The 23,994-nt window shown below is 59.6% G+C and overlaps 1 protein-coding gene across 4 annotated transcripts in view; it reads left to right on the top strand.

Annotated features, from left to right (window-relative positions):
• The window catches only part of VAV2 (vav guanine nucleotide exchange factor 2), a 183,184-nt gene that overhangs the window by 91,772 nt on the left and 67,418 nt on the right, over positions 1 to 23,994 (top strand). For all 4 annotated transcript variants that reach the window (XM_068553911.1, XM_068553910.1, XM_068553909.1 and 1 more), the window contains exon 3: positions 10,102 to 10,160. In XM_068553911.1, coding sequence (XP_068410012.1) covers positions 10,102 to 10,160 — 59 coding nt within the window. The remainder of the gene's footprint in view (positions 1 to 10,101; positions 10,161 to 23,994) is intronic.

Here is a 23,994-nt window from a genome sequence, read left to right as displayed (position 1 = left end):
AGAATGCACTCCCTGTTTCTCAGCAGCTGTGTAAAGTCTGAGGAGGGTTTGAAAATGCAGAAGAGCCTCTTAGGAAGGGCTTGGGGTCAGACAGCCTGGAGCCGCCTCGTACAGTTGGGTCCCTGGCAAGTGAGGCCGCAGTCCCCTCATCTGGAAATTGGGGAAGATGGTCCTGACCCCACGGGATTGTGCTGGAGCCAAACCATACGTGCCGAGGCAGGAGTCGATGCAACAGCAGAGGCACGTGTGTCTGGGGTGGGCCCCGGGGACCTGCTCAGGGAGCCGGCTGTGTAGACGCCTGCTGTCTGGCCCCTTGGTTCACCGTCTCCGCCACTAGGAAGAGGGAAGGGAAAAGTGTAGCGGGGGCCTCTCGGGAGGGCAAGGCCTCCTCCTGGGATGGGGGCTCCTTCCACCCTGCCAAGTGCTGTTCTGTAAAGCGTGTGGGCATCCCAGCCCTGGGCTGCCCTTGGGATGCTTGTACCTTCGGGGCAGTGACTCGTGACGCTGGGACGCAGACCTGAGTCTCGGCTCGTGGCCTCGCCTCGGATCAGCGGGGAGCTGTGTCTCTGCCTGTCTGCAGCTGGGTTTGAGATGCCGCCTACGTTTTGACACACCTTGGTCCCACCTCTTACCTGCCAGACGGGGGAGGGGAGGCCCGGCCCGTGTGCTCCCCTCCTGCTGCCGTGGCATCTCCATCAGCAGCTGTGCTAACAGGGAGGTGGGAGGGAGTGTCGAGGGGGATGGTGAGCTGCATTCACAGACGGTGAGTGGTGGCCTGGGGCGACTCACCCCACAGGCTCCCAAAGCCACGGTTATGGTGGACGGGCTTCCTGGCCTCAGGGCCTCACTTAGCAACCCTGCTCTTCTGGGGTTTATGATCCTGCCCTGCTGTCTGTTGGCCTCAGATGCGGTGGATGAGCCAGCCTTGCTGGGGCAGGGCCGGGGTGAAGATCTGGGGCCCCGCAGCTAGATGGATGACCTGGGTCCACCTCTGCTCACCACTTGTCAGCTGTGAATCACCGAGCCTCAGTTGCTTCTCCGTGAAATGGGAAGATTGGCAGGAGTGTCTCCTGGTGGAGGGGGCGTTTGGGGGAATAAACAGAAGTAAGCCTGGTAAAGACTTGGCCAGGGGGAGGCCTGGATGCACGTTAGCTGAGGTTGTCAATGAAGACAGTCAGAGCGGGGACCTGGAGCTCCAAATGGCATCCCTGCCTTCCCGGCTGGGTCTGCCTGGAAGTTACTGGGTGGCCTTTGCAAATCACTTACATCTCCCTAGCTGGGTTTTAGGTTTCCCATCTGCAGATTGAAGAATTTGGACCAGATGGTCGCTAAGCTCTTTCCACTAAGGATTTTACGTTTCCCTGACCGATTCCTGCAAACCCTCCTAGTTGGGAACAGCTCCAGTTCAGATTCTCCCCTGGTCCTCTCCCAGTCCTGTGATCATGGAGCGTTTGCCCCGATGTTACGGATCAGGGACCATAGACAGCCGGTGCTCAGGGACTCTTGGATGGACACTGTCTGTTGCAGGCGCCCCTGAGCCTCACGGCCGGGTGGCTCTGGATGTTCCATTCACACCTGACCCCTCACTGTGTTCCATGAGGACACCTGGATCCACCTTCCCTTCCAGCCTCTTCTTTCCTGGTTCCCAGGGTTATGGAGTGCTGCCCCCGGCCTTTCCTGCTCCGGCCGGGTCCTGGGCTTCCTTCTCCTCTGGAGGTATGGGGGCTGGGCCGTCACCCTTACACACTGGCCGGGGCAGCTGGCCACCTTAGCTGGTTGCAGTGGGGAGGGGATGGTGCCGGGGGACGGGGGCTGCCGCTCAGCCCTCCTCTTCCAGCTCTCCGGAGGGTGTCAGGACGGAGGGGATATTAAATCTCAACCCCCCCGCCAAGCGTAGCCTCGGAGACACAGAGAAGGCAGGGATGCTGGTGGCAGGGAACATGGGGAGGAACGGGGGTGGCTCCTGCCGCCTTCCCATCTCCCCTCTTGGGCTCAGTGTAGCGGTCAGCTGGTCTCAGAGGCCCCGGGCCACGTGCCGTCCTCTTCTCCAGGCTCCTGGCCCTGGGCCGTTTACAGCTGTGACATCCCTGGGGGCTTCTGCTTGGTCCCCTCACCAGGGGCCTCACCAGGCCCTTTGGGTCTGTCCTATGTGCCGTGGCCCGGGACTCTCAAACGTGATCAGAGCCAGGGGAACGCCAGACTAGGTCACAGCCTTTCATTCCCAGTAGGAAATTGAGGCCCGAGGGGTGGGGCGGACGCTCAGAGAAAGGGCCGAGCAGAGAGCAGGGCCAGGGTCCAGCCTGTCCTCCTTGACCACCCACCTAGGGTAAGGTGGGGGCCGGGGCTGTCTCCTGGCCCGGGGGAGGTGGCTGGGACAGATGCTCAGCGTCCTTGCTTTTGTGGGGCCTCCTGTGTGTTTTAGGAGCCGGGCTCTAGTGCAGTCCCCGCCTCCAGCGGTGAGACCTTGGTCCTGTCACCCTACCTCTCTGGGCTTCAGTTTTCTCAACTTGTAGAGAAGAGCAGGGCAGACCCCGTGGTGGGTGGCCATGGAGACGGAGGAGCGTCCATGCACAGAGGGAGCTGAGGGCATGCCAGGCGCTGGCTCCCCTGGAGGTGTACTGCGGGCAGAGCGGTGTGAGGCCACCGTCACAGGTCCGAGAGGGCCCGGGGCTCAGGGATCCCTCTGTGTTGGCATCCATCCATTCATCCATCTGTCTGGGTCACAGACGTCAGCAGCTTCAGAGTCCGAGGTGTGAAGATTTGGGCTGCTGGTCCCTGAGGCTCGGGGTGGTCTCTTCTCCCTGCGTTTGAGGGTCTTGATCTGGACCCACCGAGCGAGGAAGCGCAGCTAGATTTGGGGAATTGTTTCACATCTCACTGAAGACTCAGTTCAAGGGCAGGAAGAGCAGTGGGCCAATTCTGAGCTATCGCAGTCTTTTCTTTCTTAGCCTAACTTTTTCTTTCCTCCTAAATCACTTTCAAGCTCCGACCCTCTAAAGGCTCCCAGACCCTCCCTCCGAGCACTCCCCTCCCAGGTTGCTGCAGGTCTCTTGGCTCCCTGAGTGGCATTTTTTTTTTCATTCTGCTGTTTCGCTGTCTTGGGCCATGGGGTCTGGCTCCCTCCCATCTCCCCGCATCCTTTTGGCTCCCTTGAAGGAAAACCCCATCTGTTAGGTACCGTGGCACTGCTGTGCAGAAGGCAGTGGCTAAGAGGTGACCGTGTTCCCCGCTTGCTTTTGTTTCCCGGCCTTCTGGTGGCAGAGCTTGAACACGGAGCTGTGGTTGCCCGTGGTTCGTAATGAATCACTCCTTGCCGGCTGCTTGTCATTCCGAAGGCAACAGCACAAGTGTTTCTGACCTTGCTCTTGATGCAGAAAGAGAAAAAAGGAAGGGCAACGCAGGCTGAGCTGGAGAAAGCAATTTATAATGATTTGCTTCTAAATACGCAGCCGAGTTAGCTGTAGATTTCCCCACCGATAGGTGAGTTTCGGCGCAACGTATTTAAATGAGCTTGATCATCTGGCCCGTTTGGCTCCTGGGAGCTGCTGGTGTGTTTGCAGATGAGTGGTCCTGGCTGATAAGAAAGTCTTCCTGGTCTGTGCAGTTCCTGCTTAATGATTCCTAATGACCGCGGGGAGCTGGGGCAGGAAGCCCTCCTGACCAAGCGGGGCCCACGGATCCGCCCACTTGTCAGCTGACCAGCGGCTGGGCAGCCGGGCCCTTTTAAAGGCCGACTTGTAGCCATCTCTGTTCTTGCTCTGGATCGTTTCTGCCCATTCTTAGGTTCACATTTTGAGTTGCAGGGCAGTGACGTCTTGTGGGATGACAACAGATCTGCCGTGACGGATAGACCTGGGCTGGGCTGGCTTACACAGGAGGTGGCGGCACCGTTCAGAGAGTTTCCCGGTGGGCAGAGCGTGTGTGCGCGTGCGTGTGTGGCCTCTGTCCACGCAGACCTTCTGGGATCCAGGCTGATGGCGGCTTTGCCACCTTTAAGTGGGGCTTTCAAGGTCACCCCAGGAGCAGGGAGGTTTCGTGAGCTAGGTCTGCAAAGCAGCCTGCTTGATGTCTGTTCCCAGTAACTGCAGGCGAGGCTGGAAGATGGCGTCTGGTTGGGCCTGGAAGAGGAGTTCGGGGTTTCTTGCCCACTGCGGGCTCCCGTGTGGAGTATGGTGCAGCTGATGGGAGCGCGGGATTGGCTGACACAGACTGGGTCCAGTTCCTAAGTCAGCCACTTATTGCTGGGTGACCTGGGGCAGGGTTCTCATTCTCTCTAGTCCCCAACGTCTGCATCTAGTAGTAAGTGGAGAGTTGGGGGAGAGAATAATACATATAGAAACCATGTTTGTGTCATGCTAATCCTAGTGCATGACACTTAGTAAGGGCTCAATAAATGGGAGCTCATGTTCTCATAATTAAGAAGTGGGGATTGGGAGGCAGGTTCTCATTGGAACCTTTGCTGTCTGTCCATCTGTCCATCTACCCATCCATCCATCCACCCATCTGTCAATCCGTCCATCCATCCAACCATTCACCATCCACCTACCCACCTGTCTGTCTGTCCATCTGTCCATCCACCCATCCACCCATCTGTCGATCCGTCCGTGCGTTCAACCATTCACCATCCACCTACCCACCTGTCTGTCTGTCCATCTGTCCATCCATCCATCCACCCATCTGTCGATCCGTCCGTGCATTCAACCATTCACCATCCACCTACCCACCTGTCTGTCTGTCCATCTGTCCATCCACCCATCCACCCATCTGGCGATCCGTCCGTGCGTTCAACCATTCACCATCCACCTACCCACCTGTCTGTCTGTCCATCTGTCCATCCACCCATCCACCCATCTACCCATCTGTCGATCCGTCCGTGCATTCAACCATTCACCATCCACCTACCCACCTGTCTGTCTGTCCATCTATCCAATCAATGGATCATCCATCCCTCCACCATTCACCCACCCATCTACCTGTCTGCTCATCCACCCACCCACCCAAATCCCCAGATATTCTTTGAGCATTCTTAAAGTCACCCTGTGATTTAGGCCATCATATAAACTCGGTGAGCTGCAGTGTTTCTCACCTGTGAAATGTGAAGAGGCAGCTCAGAGCCTGGTTTTGAAGGTCAGATGTGATGCCAGCCCCAGAAGAGCTTGGAAAAGCTGACCATGGGACATGAAAGGTGTCAATTGTCCGGGATGCCTGAAGCTGTCTGCATGGAGCCCCTGGAACCACGGCCTCTGCTCGCCCTGTAGGGAAAGGGGAAAGCGTGGAGGCTGAGAGACATGTCACGGACCCCTCCTCCATCCCACCGAAGGTACAATGGGGTGAATAACAGAAGGTTCTCCTCTCGGAGTCGCCGCTGACTGTGTAAGCTTGAGTGAGTCCGTGGGTCACTGGGCCTTGAATTCCTGTCTGTAAAATGGGGCCACAATTTCAGTCCAGCCTATCTCATGGGAGGGAGCCTCCTGGGGCTCTTGGAGCTCTGAGATGGCGCCTGTTGGGGAGCAAAGTGCCCCTGAATCTGATCCACCCTCTATTACGTCCCGACCACGAGGCATGGTGCCTGCACTTAGCAGGGCACATTAAACATTTGATGAGTGACTAAGTCAGGTAAGCTAAAATCATTCATGTCCTCTAGACTGAAACAAAAGTTTCATGAGATAATACTTAATTTACTTCTCTTTTCTGGTATTGTCTGTCCTGTCCTATCCCATGCCATCCCCCCCACCCCTTACCATCATATATTATCCCATCCCATCCCATCCCATCCATCCCTTCCCACCCCATCCCATCCCATCCCTTCCCGTCCCGTCCCGTCCCGTCCCGTCCCGTCCCGTCCCATCCTTTTCCGTCCCATCCTATCCAACTTCACTGAAAAAATGCCGTTAGGACCCGTCCAAGTTTACGCCTCACCAGTGGGTCAACACCTGCAGTTTGCAAACTCTGCCCCGGAGCAGTAGAAGGTGAGCCCTCACCTGAGTTACAGCCCTTGCTGGGCAGGAGGCTGACTGATTGTGGCTGGGCCTCCTGCAGCCCAGGGACCACTCGAGCAGAGGAGGGTTGGCAAGCCCAGCAGCCCAGAGCTGTCTCCGCCCACTCGGGACCAGGCCCTCGAGGCCGCTGTCCGGCTGCTTCCCCGTGCAGGTTTCAGCAGAGGCTTCAGCAAAGGGGTAACGGGTCCAGAGCTGCCCGGAGGCCTCGGGATGTCCTCCCTGTCTCCCCCTGGGGACCCCTGAATGATGCTGCGTTTTGAAGTCCGAGATCCCCTCTCTCTCTGTCTCTTCATGTCTCCATCTCTCCCTCGGCCTCTGGTCTCTGTCTGCCTCTTCAGCCCTCATCCTGAACTCCTCTTTTTAAGTCATAACAAAGGCTCGAGCCTGAAGCCAGGAACTTCGCCCTCTTCCTTTGTTTTCATCCGAATGGGGGGTGGGTGAGGCAACCCTTAATCACCGCGTGGATCTCCTTGCTCCCCTGGTTGTGCAAAACCCCCTTCTGTGAGCCGTTTGTGAGCACCTGCTGCAGGCCAGCCGCCTGACACACGTTCCACCGAGTCCAGCAGAGTCACATGAGAGACACGCTTTTCTCCCCCATTTCACAGACAGGCAAACTGAGGCAGGGGGGCCGAATTTGAACCCAGGACTGTCTGGGCTCTTCCTCCCCAGCAGACCATCTGGCTGCAGCCCGGACCCGCTCCAGTGGCCCTCCACTGAACCCTGCACATGCTCTGCTTGGGCCACCTTCTGAGGAGGAGCTGTCACCTCTGTCCGAGCCTTTGGGCTGGGCCTGGGGGTCTGCATTCTAAAGCTCCTCCCTTGCACGTGTGGAAGCTGATTGGCCACCGGTGTCTGGGAATCTGTCCGCCCGGATGGAGGCCGGGTGGAGAGCTGCAGGGTCAGAGCAGGCCACGCCTGGTGGGGACGGGGCCAAGACTGCCATCCAGGGTCCAGACCCCGAACCCCGGCCTCCCAGCCTCTGGGCTGTCACACCCATTCTTGTTCCTTCACCGAGTCTTAAACGAGCTGAAACTTAAAGGTCACAGTCGAGGTAGATGCAAGTGAACAGCACAGACAGCCGTGGCTTTGGGGAGTTGGCCGTGCACGTTTCTCCTCCCAGCAGGACTGGTCCCCGTGGGCGCACACCCTTCTCCTGTCAACCCCCTGCCCGGCCCCTGCACACACGTTTCTTTGTTTGCCTGGAGCTGAGGCTCCGTGGGCCCAGGCGGGAACAGTTGGTGGATCGCTGAGCCCAAAGGTCTGAGCCGCTTGTATGTGGAGGGAAGGAGAAGGGGGAGGGAGGAGGAGGAGCAGGTGCTGTGTCTTTTCATTCATTATCAGGGATGCGGACGAGAAATGGAGATAAAAGTTGGGGAAATGTCATCCTTTGACATTCACGTTTTCAGAGGAGTTGGCAGGGACTGTGGGCCAGGAGGTTTTCGATCATCACGGGAGAGGGATGCCTCGGGGGTAGCCCAGCTCCTCCATCCCGGGAGCGGGGCAGGCGCCGGCCAAAGGCGCCTCGGGAAGCCACTGAGGTGCTTCACGCCCCCCGCGCGGAGAGGATTCTGCTCCCTAACCTTTCACGCGGGGCCAGTGCCCCTCATCTGACCCCGCGGCTCTGAGGGGTCCCACGTCTGTTCCCAGCAGCCCCTGCCCTGGGCCTCTGGTCACTGGAGTGAGGTTCCCCCTGGTGAGACCTGAGATTTCCCTTCTTGCACAGACACCAGCCAGGAAATGCGCAGCCCACGCGGAGCGAGGGGCAGGGCACCTCCGGCAGAGCTGGGACAGTTAACCCTGTTAACCCCGTTTAAGGAGCTGCTCCTGTCTGGTGATATAGATCCAGAGCGGAGCCCTTTACAAACTGCTAGTGACAGGTTCCAGCCTGGAGCAGAGCGGCTGAGAGCTCAGGGCTGAGCTTCGCTGTGGTCATAGCAGCAGGAGAAGCCATTCTGTCCGCTGGGACTGTGGACACAGGGACCGGTCTCCTGGCCTCAGCTCACTCACCTGTGGCAGCTCCTCCCTGTCCTGGGCTCCACCTGTACGAGACTCGGCCTCGGCCCTGACTGCGGGTTGGCAGACAGGTTTCGTCTCCTGTGCCGGTGCTGACCGGCTGCTGGTGCCTTGTGTGGACTCCGCAGGAAGGACTCTAAGCCTGCGTCTGGCTCCATGCGGAGGAGTGCGGCAGTTGATTAGCAATGTCTGCCACCGTAGGCGTAGGAGAGGGGTGGTATGTGTGCCCTCTAGTTGCTAAGCCCTTCGGTCCTAACACTTCCAGCATTCTATCTAGTAACTATAAGGACGTCAAGCAATATTGCTTTAATTTTTGTTCTTCCTAAATATTTAGAGCCCTTAAAAGCCAAGAATAACAGCAGAAGCCAAGTTGCTCATTATTTGTGACAGGCCTCTTGGAGCACACAAGTGTGGGAGCCCTGGCTGGGCCAGCTGCACAATAAGCCCATTGAGTCTTGTCTGAGAAAACACAGAAGAACCCTGTCATTCTTTGCATTCATAACTTCCGTGCGTCCCGGCCCCTGAAATAGAACCCCTACCGGAAGACAGCGCACAGCACTCAGCTTGTTGGCCGAATCTGCCGTCTCGCCAGCTGAGAAAGGGCCCTTCTGTATGGTTTGGGGTTCTCTCCCCCTCTTTTTTTTAGAAAAATTGCTGCTAGAAGGAGAGCTGCCCACAAGGAAGTCTGAGGCATGTGTCCCGGATGGGGGACTTCGGGAAGGTGACCTAGCCTCAGTTTTCCCGTCTCCCAAGTGTGCGCGGCAGGCCTGGCCTCGTAGGGTTGTGAGGATTCGCTGGTATGATGCCCATGAAAGGCCCATCAGACTCAGTTTCTGAGACAGCCGGTGCTCAGCAGAGGGTGTCTGTGACTTTAGCAAGTGGTCATCACGGGCCATGTTCGTGTTCCCCGTCCTCAGACGCGCACCCACACACCCCCCCCCACACACCCACACCCGTGCACACACCGCTGGCTCTCAGAGTCGAGGCTTGCCCCTGCCTCCTCAGTGCTCGGTGTCTGGCACGGCAGGTGCCCCGTCAGTCCTGCCGGGAATCGCGAGCAGCTTGTGTGAGTCGTGAGTCATTCTCGAGTGCGTTATGCTGTGTGTTCGGGGTCAGTCCCGCCCTCTCCTGGCCTCCATTGCCCCGTGGCCATCTGTGGACACTCATCCCTGCTTGCCGCTGGTCATTTTGGAGATCTGTGGAGTGGCCGCGTTGAGGCCTCTCAGGCTGGGAGCTGGGTGGGTCCTGTGTATCTGGAGGGGGCTGGACACAGGGCAGGACCGGGTTGGGGCAGGGACGGCAGATGGAAGGAGTAGCCACTGCTCCTCGCCGAGCACGTCAGGAATTTGAGTTTGACAAGTCTTGTCGGTCTGGGGAGAGCCTGCTGGGATCCCCTCATGAAATCTGAACCTGGGCTTCTTCGTTTTCCCTCTACACCCTGACCCCCCCCCAGGGAGTCGGGCATCTGTTTAAATGGTCATATGGAGAGAGAAGGGGCTGGAAGGGAAGGGAGCATTATGCTGGGATGTTTGCGTCTACGCTGTGCCCCGGGCTGCTGTGTTACCTTGGGGAAGTCTCTTGACCTCTCTGGGCCACTGTTTCCCCATCTCTGAAATGGATCAGCACCTACTGGGAACAGGAGTTGTTATTAATCACATGGTAACTTCCAGAACAGGAGCCTGGGGTGAGCACTTTGTAGGCATGATGTCTGAGCAGACTCCTGGTGGCCCCGATGAGGGAGACCCTCTCCTGGGAGAGAACGAGACTCAGGGAGTGGTTGATGTCGGAGCCCCAGGAGTCGGCAGAGGGGGAGCTGTGAGCCCAGCCCTGCTCCTCTCCAGGGCACCGCGCCGGGCGTGCAGTAGCCCTCAGCAAATATTAGTGCACCAAAATGACGTGTTTTGCACGACAAATACAAAATAGGTGTCTTGCCTAAAAAAACTTACGCTGTGTTTTTTTGTTATTTTTTACCAAGATGAAACGGGCTCAGTGAACTGTTCTCGACACCTACAAAACACTTCATTACAGTTTTATGATGACTTTCGGCTTTCTGGTGAAATCACAGAAACATCTTTTCGTCTCCCCCCAGGTCATCTCGGCCGTGTCGAGACTCTCCCTGCACAACTTGGCTCAGAACAAAGGGATCAGGTGAGCTTCGCGGAGCGCGCACTGCTGAGTGCCTGCCCTTTCATCTTCATCCGCCACCCGCGTGCCCTGTCACAGATACTGGAGTTTTGAGCAGACACCCTCTGCCCTGTGTCTTTCTCATGAATTATCAGCGTGTTGTCGGGTTGCCTGTTGGCAGCGGCTGGAAGGGGCGGGGAGGAGGGGAGAGGCTTCAGCTCACACCGGGGAAATCTTGCAGCATGTTACTGATGGCTGCAAAATCTCTCTCGATTTAGGTAATAAGATCAACAAATTAATCCTTTCACAGATCATTGCCTACCTAAATGCACTCTCCACACATCAGAAGTGGGTTTTGCCTCACATGAAGTAGCAGTGTTTGTTTGCTGTGATGGGGCCGAACCCGGGGACCTGCCTGCTTGGGGCTGCAGGCCTCCTGGCAGGAATCTCTCCACTCTCAGCTTTAATTCTGCTTGGATTGCAGAGAATCCCATGGCCCCCGCGGTCTGATCTCTCGTCCCTGATACGTGGACGTCGTGGGGCGAGGGGCCCTGGAATTGTGAGGGCGGAGGGGTCAGGGGAGATGGGGGGATGGAGGCATGCCGGCCACGGGGGAGGGGGACGGGGAGGGCAGCCCCAGGTGAGGACTGGTCATTGTGGATTCTGACCCATGCATGGGGGTCAGGGAGACCAGGTTCCATATCCGGTGGGGACAAGCACAGGGCCTGCCTTCCTCGATGTCCCTGGGGATTGTGGGCTAGCAGGGTGGGGATGAGAAGCTTGGGAGGGCAGAAATAGCTCCTCCTGAGGGTGGAGTGGATGGGGTCGCACCTGTCTGGGTGCAGGCGACTTTGTGAGGGTGGTGGTACTACGGAGGGGCTTCACCCTGGTGTTGTCGTGGAGGGGGGCGCTGCACATGCGTGGGCTGGGGGTCCCAGGACCAGGGTGCCTACTGCAGTGGGACCCTTGGTGGGGCTGTTTGCCCAGGTCCAGAGGGTCACCGGAACAGACACAAATATTAGGGAACCCACCCAGAACCTCTTTTTCTGTTGGGTTCTCCAAGGACTCAGAAATTTCATTGAATTGAGGATTTTTTTTTAATGTCAGCTAAAGGATAGGTTGTTTAAAAATGTTTTTAAGCTGCTATTAAACACACATTCGAGAATATTTATAACACATTTAGGGTATAAGGAATAACATTAAGACGAAACCCCTGTACCCACCACCCAGCCTATGTTCTAGGACATTGCTTCAGCTGTGAGGCCCCCAGTTGCATGGGCTGGTTTTCAGTGTAGCTTTTGTCTGTAATAGGGACAGGTTAAAAATGTTTAATTGAGACAAGCGAGTTGTTTCTGGATACAAAGACAGTACGTGGATTTTTTTGTGTTTTTCCCAGAAGCGGTCGTCTGTTTTTTTCCCTCGCTAGCGTGGGACGACAGGCGGTGTTCTGGGTTGCCTCTCACCCGTTCCAGCACATTCTCCACCTGTGTGCGTGTCTACAGGTACACGTAGGCAGGAATGAAGTCCTGCCACAGAAGTTAGGCATTTTATCTGCTTTGTCACGTAACGTGAGAACGTGAGCTTTTCTCTCAATCCATTAAACATCCTCCCAAACAGGGGCCTGCTGTCAGAGAGCCCAGCGGTGCTCCTGGGGCGGATGAGCCAGCTGGCTGTGCTTGGACGCGGTCCTGCGGTGGCCGGAGCCCCATGCCAGGCTCCCCACGCCATGCCCTGCCGGGCCCGAGGCCCGTGACCGAGGCTATGACTGCCCTGTCCACGGGCTCCTAGAGCCTCGGTTTCCCTGAGGGTTGACAGCCAGCCAGGGGGTCTGCTGTTGGCTTAGAAGGTGGTGAGGGGCCTGAGAGCGGGCGTGTGACCTCTGATCAGTGTGGAGGCCCCTGGGGGACGGGGTGGTGCCCTCCCTCCTGGCCTTCTCGCCCCCATCTCCCGTCTCCCCTGACCTCTCCGCCCCCATGGTCCTAGGGGCCCCCGCCCCACGACCCAGGTGCCTCTCAGGCTGCTCCTGTGGTGCCCTCCGAGGCTGGCAGGTGAGCTTGGAAACCCACCCTCTCCCCTCCCTATTCTGGGAGCCGCCCGGGCAGTGTGTGGGCACAGTGGCCCCCTGGATGGGGAATGAAGACCCCAGCCCTGAAGGTGGCCGCCCCTAGGGTGATGGTGAGCAGAGAGGGTGGCGATCTGGGCTGCGGAGTTGGCGAGACCCGGCTGTAAACCCTGCATCCTGTTGGCTGTGTGCCTTGTGTGCGAAGCTCCTCTGTGAGTTGGTGGATGGGGATTCACCCTTGGGCTCGTCAGGGTTCATTCAGGTGAGGCACGTAAATCCCGAGGTCAGTGTTGGCCCACAGAAGGGCTCAATACGTATTATAGTTTGTTGCAGTGACGTAACAGGGTGTGTTGGGGGCCCCCAAGACCACCCTCGGGTCTGACGATTCGCTGGGACTCAGAGAACTCAGCAAAGCCGCTATACTCAAGATTCCGGTTTATTACAGCAAAAGGAGCCAGATGCAAATTAGCAAATGGAAAAGGCACATAGATTGGCGTCCAGGAGAGGTGATGCACGAGTCTTCCAGGTCTCCTCTCTCCGAGGAGTTGCGTGGAATGGGAGTGCTTCATTCTCCCAGAACGATGTGTGATGTCGTGGGTGAGGGTTGCCAGCCAGGGAAGTCCCCCTGAGCTTTGGCGCCCAGGTTCTCGTTTGGGGTGGGTCATGTAGACATGGCTGACTGCCCACGTGGGTGACCTTGGCCTCCAGCCCTTGCAGAGATCGAGCTGGTACCGTGGGCCCCTAGGCCCCCCATAAACCCCATCATTTCCCAGACTCTGTGGCTGGGCCCAGGGCCCCCCAGGTGGACAAAGATGCTCTTATCAGCAGGACATCCCAAGGGCACAGAGGTCCCTGCCGGGAGCCGGGCCAGGGCCTGATCTTTCTTGAATGTGCAGGGTGTGGGCAGCCCAGGTCTGCTGAGTTAACCCTTTACTGCACACGGGGGAGGGGGAGATGAAGGGGATGGGGGAGGTGTTTGCAGACAAAAGGAAGGGGCAGGGCCTCCCGATAGGAGCAGCACCTTTGCAGGAAGAGCTGCCCGGCTCACCTGCATCTCCTCCTCGCCCTTATCGCTCGGTTTCCCCTGTGCCCCATCCTCACCCTGTGTTTCTCCCTCCTTGTCTGAGCCCCAATCCAGAACTTTCCCAGGGTCCTTTCCCTCCGCAGCCCCCTGGGGACAGGACCTCCATCACTTCACACGGCTCACCCACCCTGAGCCCGGGAGGCGGCCCCGACCGCCCCTGTAGCAGGACGCGTTTGAATAATCTCTCCTCCTGCACCGTACAGGCTGAGTTTTCGCGGGCAGTTTACCATTCTGGGAGCCACCGGCACTAACGCAAAGCGCTAGCTGTGCTCTCTTCCCTTATGAGCATGTCATAGTGTTGTTAATTAGCAGAAGGTATTCCTTTAGCCAAACCCTCTTCTGTTTTGAAAACCCACAGACCAAGCCCACAGCCCTGAAGAATCTCTTCCTCATTTCTTTCATGGCGGGATAGGAGCCCAACATGCTCCTTTAGAAAAATGATCCTTCTCACAATGCTTGCGCTGTGCATAATGAGCTGATTTTCCACAAAAGCCCCAATCATGCTTCTCAGAGGCTGATGAATAGGAGATTTAATCTGAGAGCTGCACCCTGGTGCTGGCTGGGGGATCAGGAGTGATGTGCGTATGCGGTTGGGGTGATCCCTGAGGAGCCACCCAGCTCAGCGTGTGGGGATGTGGGTCCTTGTCGCAGCCGGAGCCGGCCCTCCAGACTGAGGGATCATCACGGCTGGGAATGGCTGGGAAGGAGGAGACGGTGAGACCCTCTCTGCGGCTGAAACTGAAAGGTGAAGCCAAGGCGCCCCCCACCCACGGAGGTCTCATCTGTCGGCCATCTGCTTGTTGAGTGACCTTAGGCAGGGAAGCTCTTGGACCCTCTGTCTTTTCTTCTGTAGACTGGGAAAGCTCCCCCTGCCACTCAAGGTTGCCGTGAGCCCGTACACTGTGCAGCGTGATTTAGTGCAGCCCCTGACACTCTGTGAACGCCCACGGGCTGCTGGCTGGGTGGTGGGCTGACTGACAGGTGGCCCCCCAAAAGATACATCCACCTTCTAACTCCTGGACCCTGTGTGGCAGGGAAACGGTTCTCTGCAGGTTACGTTTTCATAGATGCACTTACACCTGTAATTGTAAGAGGGCGGCAGGAGGATCAGAGTCAGAGGAAGGAGATGTGATGACACAGAGGAGGTTGGAGTGACGTGACCACGAGCCAGGGAACGCGAGTCGTCTCAGAAGCTGGAGGAGGAGCGGATCCTCCCCCGGAGCCTCCGGAAGGAGCCAGCCTTGCTGACACCTTGATTTGAGTCCATGAGACCCGTTGCAGACTTCTAACCTTCCAGAACTGCAAGATAGTAAACCCGTGTTGCCTGGGGCCACTGTTTGTGGTGCTTTGTGACAGCAGCGGTGGGAGTGAATGCAGATGGCGTGGGACAGGGGCCTTAGGAGCGGGTGGGGGGCCGTCGTGGCGCCCCCGGCGCGTGGACGTCTGCACACAGGCCGTGCTGGGTCCGGGTGGTGGGCTCGGCTCTGGGTCCTCACTGGGCTGAGTGCTCCTGGGTGCAGGGACCAGCCTCCATCTTTGATTCCCTGCTCCTAGCCCAGCCCCACCACCCTGTCTTGTGCTCTCTGGCTTTTTATTGAGTTGCACTAAACTTCACATCAGCTTCATCCCTTTGAAGTGTACGGTTCAGTGGCAGCTCACACATTCTCAGTGTTGTGCCACCATCACCCCTGTCTTGCTCCCAAGCATTTCACACCTGAATGGAGGGATCCCACCAGCTGGGGCAGCGGCGCCTGCAGTGTTCCTGATCCTGCCTGGGGCTCCGTAGAAGGTTCTAGAAGGGGAGGGTGCGCCTCATGGCAGAGGCAAGGCTGGCGGGGAGGGAGCTCCTGTCTGGGAGGTGTTGGAGGAGGGCGTGCGGGCAGGGGAGGGGGGGCAGTCAGGCCTGGTCAGTTTGGTTTCCTTAGTTTCAAGGACCCCGGAGCTGGTGTGATGTAGCAGCTGAGGCTGGTGACCGGCCGTCACTGGGTGGGGGTGGAGTGCTTCATGCCTCAAAGGGGTGCATGTTGTGTGGGCCAGGCCCTCGCTCGAGGGAGCAGGTGCGGATGGGGCTCCGCCTGGCCTGTCCCCCGACTCTGGCCTCGCAGGTGTCATCACACAGAACCCACCTCAGAATAAGGAGGGGCCAGCTGAGGCCAGGGCGGGGCCCCCGCCTGGCGGACAGAGTGGTCGCAGCGTGTGGATTCCTTTTGCATTCTCCTAACAGAGTGACACCTGCTTCCATGCAGGGCCCCTCCCGGGAAGGAATCTACTATTGAATTAAACCTCCTGCCGAGAACCCTCTCTCCCCACTTGGTGACAGTGACCCACTCTCGGGGAGGAGGGGACAGCCCTGGGGCAGCGGGGAGAACCAAACGCTGGCCTTGGCGACACCAAGGCCGTGTCCTGTCCACACTGGCTACGGGGCCGGAGCTCCCGGGAGGCGGCACCGCGGAGCCTTTGAACCTTCCCCACCATCCAGGGCCTGCAGCGTCCTTCCCTGGACACCCGAGTGCTTGCCACCGGCAGCTGAGCCTGGGCCCCATCTGTGAATGGGGCTGTCGGGAGGACGGCGTGGAGGAGGGGGGCCGCGAGCTTGACAAACGGTGGCAAACGGTGGCCGGTTGACTCTTCCCGAGTCCATCGCCACCGCAGACACCGGGAGGGCCGCTTCCTTGCACCCGCCACTCACCCCTGCGCAGAATTTGGAAGGAGCGCTGTGTCTGCTTCTCTCTGCCGCTACCACCGTGGGCACGAGAGCTGGAAAGGGACACGTTTGTTCAAAAATATATTAACCGGCCGTTTCCCACGGGGCAGCGGGGAGCTAATCCGTGCTGGAGGCGGTCAGGAGAAGCGGGATGCAGCCCGGCAGGAGGGGCGTGAGCGGCCAGCTGCAGCTTCCGCGGCGGGCGGGGGTCTTTAGAAAGACGCAGTGCAGCTGAATGTCTCTCTCTGCCCGACTCCCAGATCGTTATAATCGTTGTCAGCTAGACGTGCCTGTGCTGTCAGTTTGCCCACAGCAAATGTGCATCTGGCTGAGCTAATGGATTTTTATTATTGTTCCCTCCCCTCCCCCACCCTCACTCGCTCCCTCCCATTCACCCGCCCACCTGGGCGCCTGTCCTCCTGTCCATCCAACCCACCATCTGTCTGTCCGTCCGTCCGTCCTTCCTTCCACCCATCATCAATCCACTTACACATCCACCCGTCTGTCTGTCCGTCCATTCTTCCAGTTGCCCGTCACCTGTGCCCTCATCCACGCACCCATCTGTCCTTCCGCTTCTCCGTCCACACCCCGTCCTGCCACTCCTCCTCCGTCTGTCCCCGTTCACGTAGACGTCAGTTGGTTGGTCTCCACGTGGTGCTCTGAGGTGGTCAAGGTCACAGCTTCGGTGGCCTGGCAGTGATCCCCAGCACAGAGCAGGCCCTCGACAGTGCGCTGCAGTGGAGGGCGGGTGAGGAAGTGACCCAGCCGACTAGGGGCGGTGCTGGGGTGCTGGGTCAGTTTCTGCACGCCCCCAGCCTCCATGGCCTCCTGGGTCAAGTGGGGTCAGAGCGGTAGCCCCCTCCCTGGGTTGTTGTGAGGCTTCACGAGATGGCCGTGACGGTCTCAGCACAGTGCCTGGCACGTAGTAGGTCCAGTGCTGAGGGACGGGAGGAGGGGGAGGAGCCTGTCTGCGTGGGGGGATCTGCCCGCACCTGTCTGGGAGGCTGGGAGGCTTGGGGCAGGTCGAGTGTGCATTTCCCGATTCCGATTCCTCGGCTCCCACGCCTGGCCCTTCATCCCCGACTTTTACACACGGGGAAACTGAGGCCCAGAGAGCTTCCCGAGCAGGTGGTGACAGGGCCCAGGGAGTCGTCTGCTCATTCATTCATTCCTTTGCCCATTCATTCATTCATTCATTCTGTCAGTGCTTGGGGATGCCGGCAGCCCTGGACAGGTGCTGGGACACATGGGGGACCGGTCACTGTCAGGTGGGGAGATGGACACTGGACCCCGGTCACAGGCAGGCAAAGGCACTGCAGCCGTGTGCAGGGCAGGGTGCGAGGAGAAGCCGGAGCGTGACCCCAGACGACAGGCACGGGGTTAAGGGCCTGAGAGACCCGGGTCTGGGCTGCCGGTGTGATTTTTAGCAGGTTTCTTAGCCCTGAGCCTGTTTCCTGGTCTCTGAAAAGGAGGCTCACTTGGTTGATGGTCAGAGCCCGGGGCGAGGGCCAGGGTGAAGGAGTGGCCCGAGCACAGTTCTCAAAGCGAGGCCTGAGGACACTGCCTCCCAGCTCTGGCTTCCCACGGGGCCCCCGGTGAGCCCGCAGGAGGGCAGGTGTCGTGGGCTGAGTGGTGGCCCCAGGAAGATACGCCGCAGAACCTGTGAATGTGAGCTTTGGGGAAAAGTCTTTGCAGATGTAATTAAATTAGAGATCTTGAGATGAGATCATCCTGACTACCCCGTGGGCCTTAAATCCAAAGGCAGGTGTCCTTATAAGAGGCACACGGAGCAGGGACCCAGGGACAGAGGAGGGACGTGGAGACGGAGGCAGAGACTGGAGTGACGCTGCGAAGCCCAGGACCGTCTGGGGCCCCCGGGAGCTGGGAGGGGCCGGAGGGCTCCCCCCACAGAGCCTCGTGTGGCCCTGCCTGCCCCTTGATTTCAGGATTTTTGGCCTCCAGCACCAAGAGAATGAAGTTCTATTGTTTCAAGCCCGGGGATGTGGGTTTTGCTGGGCAGCGAGCTCTGGGACGGGGCCCAGGCGGGGGTCCCTCAGCCTCTGGCATCCCCGGTGCATGGGGGCGCAAATCTGCAACTCCTGAAAGCTGAGCAAGAGCCCCATGAGCCCTGACCCGGTCCTCGCACAGCCCTTGCCAGCCCGAGACCTGGATGCCAAGGAGGAGGCCGGCGGCCGGCAGGGAGGTTTGGGGTTCAGAGACCCCCTCCAGTTACCAGGGATGGGAGGTGGGCCTCCAAGGACAGTGGTGTCCTCACTGGCAGGTGCCCTGTCCCCAACGACATTCAGTGTTGAGGGCTGTAAGAATGTCCTCGGGCACTGGAGCCCCAGCTCCGCCCCCCTCCCCAGGCCTGTCCTTCCCTCTAGGGAGCGGAGACTGCTTCACTCTGTAACAGGCAAAACAATCAAAGGCTGCCTTCTCAGCAAATACCACCATTAAACATTTATCGGGCAGCTGTGTAACATTATCGGCTCGTTTTCAGAGACGGAGAAGGAAATCTTGTCCTGTTTTGCAGTGGGATTTATCCATAGGCAGAAGGGATGTGAGGTCATTAAAAATGCTCTGGAACAGAATGTGACATCGCGGTGTGGCCGGCCGTATGGGGGGATGTGGCCCTGCTAGCAGCCAGCCCCCCGCTCGCCAAGCCCAGCTCTGGGGCCAGGTCAGCGGTGCTCTCTGTGCAGCCCTGAGCTCTGCTCCCGGCCGTGGCCAGTGGGGAGGGACTGGCCCAAGCCTCCGCCGTGGCAGGAGGCCGGCCGAGCCAGTGAATCAGACATGCCACCTTGAGGTGCACCATCATCTGCAAAAGGCGGTCTGGTGCTTTGGGTACATCCAGTTACACAGTGTGAAGGCAGCGCTCGGGTAAGCCCGAGTCCCGCTCATCTCACTGTAGGGAGAGGGGCTTTGGTAATAAAGGGACAGTCCCCCCGACGTCACTTGGGTCGTCCTTCTCACTGTGGGTCTCCTCTGTCGCGTCCCTCCTCTGTGCCGGCTGCTGCCGTGGTCAGGATGGGCCAGGCTCCTCAGTGCCAGCAAACAGCCCCGAGTCTCGCTGACTTGCTGCAGCGACACGCGTGTGTCGGCCGTGTTCCCCTCCACGCCACTTGCCCCCAGAGCCAGGCTGACAGACGGCCTCCTGCTGGAACAGAGTGGCCACCGCGGCAGGGGAAGGAGACCCAGCAAGTCACCCGGTGGCTCCTACAGCCTCTGCCCCCGTCGGTGAAGCCAGGATGTCCAGCGACCGGAATTCAACCTGCCCCGCTGCGTGATGCCGCCCATCCCTGCACGGAGGGACGGTTGTGTCCCATTCTAGAGATGAGGAGACTGAGGCCAGGCATTTAGGGACTGGTGGAGTGAACTCAGATACGGCCCCGCCGGGCTGCCTCGGAGGGGCCCCTGCACCGTCCAGCCCTCGGTGAGTGAGCCCGTGCGACCTGAGCCTGCCCGCCGCCCGCCGTGTCTCCCTCACCTCCGGCTTCACGCTCGGGTACGGGGTCCCAGCCGCCGGTCCCCACCACCATACGCCTCAGTTTTAGGCAACTTGTGGCGATATTCTGACAGGAGAGAAAGGACTCCTGGAATTGACCGTCTGTCTGGCTTCCCTTAACGTTCCCTGCTTATTCCCTGTTGGTCATCAGTTTTCCTTCTTTTATTTTTATGGATTCATTTATTTAGTTTTTAATTATTTTTAAGTTTCACGAGCCCAACGTTCAACATTCAGCTAGAGCTGCCCTTCTAGCTCACAGGGCAGGAGGAAACGTATGACCGCCCGCTGTTCTCCCGGGTCCTGGCCCCGACGGCCCCAGCAGGAAGTAACCACCATCCTTAACTTCGGGTCTTCCACCTCCTTGCTCTTGTAAAATTAGTCTTATTATATTTCATGCGTAGTTTTGTTTAGTCCCCGTTGTTTCGGACCTTTAATACAGTCACCAGGTGTAAGCTGACTCCCGGGATTGCTGTTTTCACGGCCGTCACGTGATCCGTCAGGTCGTGGTGTGCAGTTCTGTCCTGTGAGGCACGTTGGCCTTTCCGGAGCTGCCCCTCCTCCTGTCCCCCGTTTCCCGTTCCCCCCATCATAGCAGCAGCAACACACATGGGGTGGAGCCCTCCCCACGGGTCAGCTCACTGAACGCGCACCTGGACCCCGGGAATCAGGATTCAACCCCATTTTGCAGGGGAGGCTGAGGCTCCGAGAGGGCACCTCTGGCTCAGGGTTGCCCAGCCGGTTGGGGTGGAACTGGGACCTTATCCTCCCATCCTCCCATGGAAGTCATCTGGGGGTCAGGGGTCCTGGGGCATGGGCCCAGCACTGACCCAGGCACAGATCCGCTGCCCGGGGCATCTCCGGGCCCTTCCAGCCTCAGGTCCTGGCGGAGCTGGCCTCTGGGGGCTGGGAAACCAGCCTCGGGTCCCACCGGCTGACCCTGGGGGCAGCTGAGCCTCCCTTTTCCCTTTGGGGTCACTGGTAGGGAGACTAAGGCAGGCCTCTACCCTGCTCGGCACTGGAGGGTCCGGCCCTCCACCACGCGATGCGATGCGGGGCTGCTCAACAGCCGAGGCGCGGTCCCGGCCCCGCCCCTGGTGGGCTGGGTGGCTGCAGGAGGCTGGGTGCCCTGCCATTGAGCACCCACGGGCCCTGCACGTCTCTCCAGCTTGGGAATCCGACTGGCTGTCCGGGAGCGGGGTTTGGATGGGATGGGCGTCCGGCTCCGGCCCCTCCCAGGAGGGCAGCAGTGAGGCACCAGTGGTTCTGATTAAAGCCGAGGCCTGGAGCCCGGCCCTGAGGCTTGGCTGGGCCCTCGGCCCTACAGACTCCAAGGTGAGCATTGCAGGCTGGACAGCTGGCCCGAGCCCAGCCCTCCCTGCCCAGGGCCGCCTCCAGACCCAGGGCTGGCGCCATCCAGAGGGGCTGCAGTCCAGTTCTCTGCTCTGCAGTAGCCAAGCCGGACCCCCGAGACACAGTGGGGGGCAGCAGTCCTGTCCTTGTCCTCACGTGAGCCCAGAGCAGCCTGGTGCCCAAACACTGGCACGCAGCTTGTCCTGCACCGTCACCAGTCGTGTGCACCTGCTCCACGGGGATGAGTCTGAGGCTGGGGCGGCAGAGGGAGGGACGGAGGCCCCCTCCGAGGAGGTGGCCTCGATCTGGCCGACCCCCGAGGAGTGAGCAGAGCCAGTGTGGACAGGTCTGGGCATCGGAGGCCCAGGCAGAGGCTCTGGGGGGGGCGGGGAGGGGATGTGCTTGGTGTCCCTGTGGGATGGAGAGGGGCAGGGGTGGGAGGAAGGTCGTGTTGGGAGGGGTGGGCAGGGTGGGGGGTCTCTGGTCTCTCTGAGGGGAAGCCCTGGGGGGGTTTCAGCAGGCAGTGACCTCTGAGATTTTTGTCTAGAAACTGCTGGCCCCATGTGGACCACAGGGGCTCCAGGGTGGAGGCCAGGACCAGTGAGGGGCTGCCGTGGGTGTCCAGGCCGGAGAGAGGGTGGCTTGGGGGAGGGGTCATGGGGGGAGGGGAGCGAGGGCCCGATAGGCCACAGGAGGTGCTGGCGGTACAGGGAGTGACACCCCACCCACCCGCTTGGCAGGTCAGCCCCTCGGGATGACCAAGAGCTGCAGCCCAGATGCTGCCTGACGCCTGGGCAGGGGTGAGGAACGCAGGCTTGCTCCCGCCTGGGCTTCTTCCCTGCTGTGACCCGTCTTGGGGATAGTCCTGGCTCCAAGCCCGGCTCTGTCACTTCCTGGCTGGTCTCTTCGGGCAACTTTCTCCACCTCTCTGAGCCTTGGTGTCATTTGTGACGAGACGGTAACCCCCATCTTGCAGGGGGCTGTCCTGACTGACGGGGAAACCTGAGGACACCCCCATCCAGAGGCCTTCCCTGGACCCCTCGTGTGTGAACTGGGGGGAGGGCTTGGGTTTCAAGTGTGTCCTTTCAGCAGGGTGTGTGTGCCCCTACCTCCACCCCAGACCCTCAGCCCGGCGGTGGTGCCTTGGCCCGATTGCCCTGGGGCAGTGCCCTCCTCTGGGCAGTAGGTGGAGGGCCGGCCAGAACTCCCCCAGGAAGAGGACCTGCTTCTCTAACCGGAGTCCACAGACCAGTCTTCCACCTGGAGCATCATGCAGCCCAGCTCTGCCGCAGAGAACACCGAGATCAACTAGTGATGTCTGCCCCGGCCAGAGGGGATGGGAAGGTAGGGGGTGATTGCAGGCAGGCCCAGGTTTGCCCTCTCTGTCCTGGCGGACCCACCAAGGGGAGGGACCCTCCCTGTGGGCCTACACAGGCCTTCTTAGGACTTGGTGGAAGGGCCAGGGGCTGACCCTTCACTTCCCAGAAGACTGGCAGGCAGTGGGGGGAGGGGAGAGGAGTGCCTCCAGCTCTGACACCCCAGCCCCCCAGCCACCATCTGTTCTCGGAGGTGGGAGAACGTGGCTCAGAGAGGGGAGGGGTCTTGCCTGAGGTCACACAGCGGCTTGGTGGTCTCTCAGAACCCCCCTCCGGGTCCCCCCAGATCCCTGAGGAGGGTCCCCAGCTAGTCTCCTAGCTTCCATGTGTTTACGAGGAAGATCTGCTTTTAAAAAAATTTATTTATTTATTTATTTACTTTTGTCTGCGTTGGGTCTTTGTTGCTGCACGTGGGCTTCCTCTAGTTGTGGCGAGCGGGGGCTACTCTTCGTTGCGGTGTGCAGGTTTCTCATTGCGGTGGCTTCTCTTGTTGCAGAGCACGGGCTCTAGGCGCGCAGGCTTCAGTAGTTGTGGCACGTGGGCTCAGTAGTCGTGGCACGTGGGCTCAGTAGTCGTGGCTCGAGGGCTCTAGAGCGCAGGCTCAGTAGTTGTGGCACACGGGCTTAGTTGCTCCGCGGCATGTGGGATCTTCCCGGACCAGGGCTCGAACCCGTGTCTCCTGCATTGGCAGGCAGATTCTCAACCACTGCGCCACCAGGGAAGCCCGGAAGATCTGCTTTTCTGACACGTCACGGTGGGTTTACTGTCCAGAGCCAGCAGTGTGGATTGGACACCCACCTGGCACAGCCAACTACCGGTTCTTCTGTTTCTGACTTTCACTGGTGTGCCCGGACGTGACCCAGATGGGCCACTGTCACCATGTCCAGTGTGGCCGGGCCGTGACCGGGGGGGTAGGGGGAGGGTCAGGGGGCAGCTGGGGCCCTGCTCTGCTGTTACAGGCCTCACAGGGCCAGAAGGGGCATTTCAGGGAGCAGACAGCTTTGGATGTGGAGAAGGAGAAAAGGGAAGAGCGTTTCCAGTAGCCGCCCGGGTGTTCTGGGGTGTGGTTTTCCATGCATGCTCAGAGCTGCCCTGGTGGGGGGCCCCATCCCTGCCCCGCAGCCGATGGGCTCTGGAGTCTTGGGCAGAGCCACCCGCCTGCCTGGCCTGCTTCCTCCTTGGAGCCGAGCCTGCCCCGGTCCCCTGGGGCCCCGGCCGCCTCTCCCTGCCCAGCACAACTGCACTTGGGCGCGGTTCCCCCCGCCAAGGGACTCTGGCCCATGAGTGACCAGTGCGGAAACTTTTTGTGCAGAGAGTCTGCTGGTGAAAACGGAGCTGCAAGAGGCCTTGGGCCTTGGGCTGGGAAGAGAGGCTATTGGGGGGTGGGCTGTGCGGGCTGTGGCTCTGGGAAGCCCCCATGCTGGCTGTGTGGCCTCTCTGTGATACCTCTCGTTCCCCGATGGGCATTTCTAGAGCGTTCCATCCGGGCGGGGTCCTGGCAGGCCGCCGGGATTTCCTGCCTAGGCCGGGCAGGTGTCCCCTGGGAAGAGGTCAAGGTGGCATGAAAGGAAAACAGCCGAGTGGCTGCAGGGTACTGGGCCCCGCTTGGAGGGGGAGATGGCCCCGCTAATCCGCTGGCCTTTCCGCTCCAAACTGCTGCCGTTCCGAGAAGCGGGCCGGAAAGTCAAAACTCTGTTGAGCTTCGCAGCTGCCGAGAAACCGCGTTCCTCTGTCTCAGCAGCAGCTCCGGGCCCCTCCCTCCCTCAGACAATGGGAT

This window comes from Eschrichtius robustus, chromosome 10, assembly GCF_028021215.1.
Source record: "Eschrichtius robustus isolate mEscRob2 chromosome 10, mEscRob2.pri, whole genome shotgun sequence".
Lineage (NCBI taxonomy): Eukaryota > Metazoa > Chordata > Mammalia > Artiodactyla > Eschrichtiidae > Eschrichtius > Eschrichtius robustus.
Note: the sequence above shows the minus strand (reverse complement) of the source record. Positions and strands in the feature narration are given on the sequence as shown.